This window comes from Orbicella franksi, chromosome 13 (genome assembly GCF_964199315.1).
Source record: "Orbicella franksi chromosome 13, jaOrbFran1.1, whole genome shotgun sequence".
In the NCBI taxonomy this organism is placed as follows: Eukaryota; Metazoa; Cnidaria; class Anthozoa; order Scleractinia; family Merulinidae; genus Orbicella; species Orbicella franksi.
Window position 1 is genome coordinate 1,205,643 of NC_138157.1, and position 4,358 is coordinate 1,210,000.

Below are 4,358 nucleotides of genomic sequence, written 5' to 3' on the forward strand. Positions count from 1 at the left end.
AAAAATGGGTATGGAGAATTTGATCATAGTGGCACTTTGAAAAATTGGTCGTTTTCCTTAAAATTTTTTCCAGTAACATTTTAACAAACTGTACTCAACAAATGTACCCAAGATTGTAGAAATTACCTACGCAATATAAAACGGACTTTCGAAGAGACGATTTTAATAACAATAATAATAATAATAATAGTAATGATTACGATAATAATAATACATTTAGAGACACTGTATAATAAGAAAAAAAAGAATAATTAACCTAGAAAATAAATTTTACGATAACTGCAGAAATTCTCGCGCGCTCATTGGCTAATTTAATAAGCGGACAGACACATCAAAATATGCGACGCGTCAACGAGCGAGAACAGACAATTTGACAATTTGTTACCGTGAAAAACAAATTGATGTCAGTTTTTCATGCGTCTGTCCTGTTATTGATAATGAATTTCGTCATACCATTGTCAAAGTAGTCTGCGGATCCCGATCCACAGCTACTTTGACGATGAAATGTCGAAATTCATTATCAATAACAGGATAGACGCATGAAAAACTGGCGTCAATTTGTTAAATCAGGAGCCATAATCGGGGACGGAGACCGTAAGTCTTGGGATCCGCGCGCACCTATGATATGGGACAATTTTTCTATTTTTAGAACAAATTGCGCCATCCTGACGTCATATATCCGCGCGGATCCACGCACATGTCGGGGGCTCTTGTGTGGATGTTGTCACGTTGGGTGATCAAATGGTGAGAGTTGCGAGAATCTCTTGCAGATTTTTCACAGCGATGGCAGGGAATAAGTCAAGGAATAAGATCAAGGGTCCTATATGTCGTTTTATGCTCTGAGCTGATGGAAAAGGTGAAACTTCAATTTCGCGCTGTGAATGAATATTTCTACCCGCGCTAGTTGAACGCGTAAGCTTTTGCGTTTGCTCTCTGAAAAAAAGTTATGAAAGAAAACTCTTTACTCTGGTATCGAGTTAATTTGAGAGTTTCCCAAACAATGCTTAATCATAACCAAAACCTGTTTTTGATAGTTTCTTATCGTTTCTGTTTGTTTGGCGAGTTTGCAAAAGTTTTTGAGTAGCTCATTTGCATAATGCAGCGCGTGCACTTTTAAGTCCGAGTCGGTGTTTTAAATTGTCAATCCTGACAAAGATTTCTTCCGTTGTCTTTTGTGCTGAGATGCTGTAACAATTTTCACCAACGCCAAAAGGCTACTAACATCATGTGTGTTTCTTTAACACAGTAAAATTTTAAACTGCGAAAATAAAATAGACAAGGAGTTTTGACAGCTCAACCAACAAAATCAGATCGAAATCGTTGTTCGAGTTGATTAAAGAAATCGTCATCGTAACTTTGCCGTTTATTTCTGCTGTATTCACATATTTTCAGCTAAGCTTTTAATATGTTCCCAAACATTTATCAACCTTAAACATATTTAAAAACTAGAGATGTTATCTGAGTTCGATGTACGTTTCCACACGAACGTGCGAGAGTCCAGTTTGTCATGTTTTACTGACTGCACAAAACACACATCGGCGGGCCCTCTTCTTCATCGACAACAGACAATTTATTGGATTTTTACATAACCAAAACTGAGCAGCATCTACAGACATAAACTTAATTGCCACTTATTGGGCCTTGATAAAATATCAAGCGTTGCTTACAATTCAGGCGAAACTCGAACTTGCAATTTTTTTTTTTTTTTTTTTTTTTTACTTTTCGGTTGCGGTAGACTCTGGCGAAATCCTCGCAAGCGTGTGGCAAGAGGAGGGAAACTTTGAAGTCCTGCAACGGTGCTATATCCAAATATATTCAACTAGTTTTTTGCTGTGTTATGGAAAAGCTGTTAATCTTCAACGTATGTGAAACTTAGAGGGGAGAAATGTGGAGCTCTTGTGAAAGAAGTCAAAGAAGCAGCGGAATACAACTTAGTCAGTGATATAAAGCGAGAAATAACTAAATTCGACACTGTCTTACTTCAAGGAAACTGGAGCAGCTTACGACGAAAATACTGAAGTAAAATTCCAACAGACATGAATGTATTGAGTTGTGGGCCAAAAGCGTCAAACATTTCGGGAATTTCGGAAGCCATTTCCCCACGCTACATTCGCAAATCCTCGCAGAATGTACGCGCGTGTGCCGCAGATGATGGCGCAATTTGTTTTAAAAATAGAAAAATTGTCCCATATCATAGGGACAGCCCCAATACTGGAAATGGCGCGCGCTTACGGTCTCCGTCCCTGATTATGGCTCCCGCGGAATAATCGCAGAACGAAACAGTGTACTATGAAATGTTAAACTCCTGAGAGCTGAGAGTCACTCTGCCAAAATTCTACTGTTCATCAGGTAAAATAATTAATCACAATAATACTGCAATTGAAGAAAGGGAATTCGATACACTGTTCATTAACAATTCCACAAGTTTACGATGCGGAAATTAATTTAATTAATAATAATAATAATAATAATAATATTAATAATAATAATAATAATAATAATAAAACAAACGGGTAGTTGGGGCTCGCTAGGCTTGGTAGCCAGTCCAACTAGGAGAAGGCCACTCTGAACAAAAACCAACACAATAAATTGTTAAAACATGACAAGTAATAATAACAATTTTTCATACCGCATCGGTCGTCGCGCGGGTAAACAAGGGCCGCGTCCCTCAGTAGGGAACCAGGCTGGGGTCGAAAAATATGCTACTGGAACAAACTCCGCCCAACAAGCAGATGAGAATTACCACGCCGAGGATATTCCTCACAGAGGCCCTCAAAATGCACCAACTGTAAATCGCCAAAGAGAAACAAGAAGTAAACGGACCAGGAAGGAGTATATGGAAGTGATGGAAGCATACTTTAAAGCTCTAGCTAAGCCCAATGCATCAGTCACAACAGATGCATACAATATCTGGCGAATTCAAAATCCAACCAAAAGACCAAACATGGATGCTAATAAACTGGCAAACACCAGACGGGACATCATGAACAAGAAAAGACTGACAGACATGGAAATTCAAGCCATCAAGGACAAAGTGACTGACAAGACAGACTGTACCGAGAACAATAGCCTTCATGAAGGCAATCCCTCTGCAGTAGCTGTGGAAGATAATGCCCCCGAGGCGAGTGATGAGGTAGCTGTCCACAATGATAAAGAACAACTAAATGATCCCAACGTGCCGGAGACCCCTCAACACACCAATGATGGAGATGAAGCTGCAATGATGGAAGAAATTTTGAGGAAGTGGGAGATTGTGAAAAAGACAAACATAACTGAACGACCACCTATACGAAAAATCAAACATACAAGACAGGCAAAGGAAGTCTTAGAAACAGCAAATAAGGCCATAAACCTAATTAAGGCCAAAAAGGGGCAGAAACTGTCTCTTACCGAAGTGAATGAACTATTCTACACTTCTGCCTCAGTAGTCTGTGACACCCTAGGCATCAAAGTAAGATCAAAAGTGCCTATGTGGAAAATACGAATCGAGAAAGACATTCAAAGAATACGTGGAGAGATCTCAATCCTAGCTGAAATCCTCCAAGGAAGACGTGTTAAGGAGAAGAAAAGAAGAGCTCTCATGAGAAAATATAAGTTCAAATCCAACGACGACATCCCACCTGTCACGGAAAAACTGAAACAACAGCTATTAGCTAATTATAAATCCCAGAGAATAAGGCGCTTTGAGAAAAGACGAAAGTTTTACTCCCAGAACAAAATGTTCAAAGAAAACACCAAAAGATTCTATCGTGAACTTGGGAAAAAGACCATCGAAATCTCCGAGCCACCCGGGAAAGAAGCTCTTGAGAGCTTCTGAACTAATATCTGGGAGAAAGAAAAGCGTCACAATGAGAGAGCAGAGTGGATAAAACAAACAGAGAATGAAAACCAACAAACGCCCACTCAGGAATGGCTGGAAATATCCATTGCTGAAACAACATCTGCTATCAAAAAATCTAGCAACTGGAAAGCTCCTGGGATTGATGGAAGAGCAAACTTCTGGATTAAACATCTGACAGCCTTACACGAAGATCTGACTAATGCCTACAACATCTGCATCGAAAACCCAGAGGAATGCCCAAACTGGCTAACAACTGGTATCACTTACCTCCTTCCAAAAACTGAGGACACGGCAAACCCCAAAAACTACAGGCCCATCACTTGTCTTCCTACAATGTACAAGATCTTAACATCAATCTTGTCAGCTAGATGTTACAGCCATCTTGTGAATTACAACTTACTACCATCCGAACAAAAAGGTTGCAGAAAAGGGAGCTACGGCTGTAAGGACCAACTCCTCATCAACAAAGCTATATTGGAAGATATGGGTGGATTACAAGAAAGCTTTTGACTCCGTT

The 4,358-nt window shown here is 39.6% G+C and overlaps 1 protein-coding gene across 1 annotated transcript; it reads left to right on the plus strand.

Moving 5' to 3' along the window:
• The first annotated feature begins 2,516 nt into the window (after nucleotides 1–2,516).
• Nucleotides 2,517–4,305, plus strand: LOC145466123 (uncharacterized). The gene has a single exon (XM_081449896.1). The coding sequence runs from the start codon at nucleotides 2,600–2,602 to the stop codon at nucleotides 3,815–3,817; it is 1,218 nt and encodes a 405-aa protein (XP_081306022.1). The 5' UTR covers nucleotides 2,517–2,599; the 3' UTR covers nucleotides 3,818–4,305.
• Nucleotides 4,306–4,358: the final 53 nt, after the last annotated feature.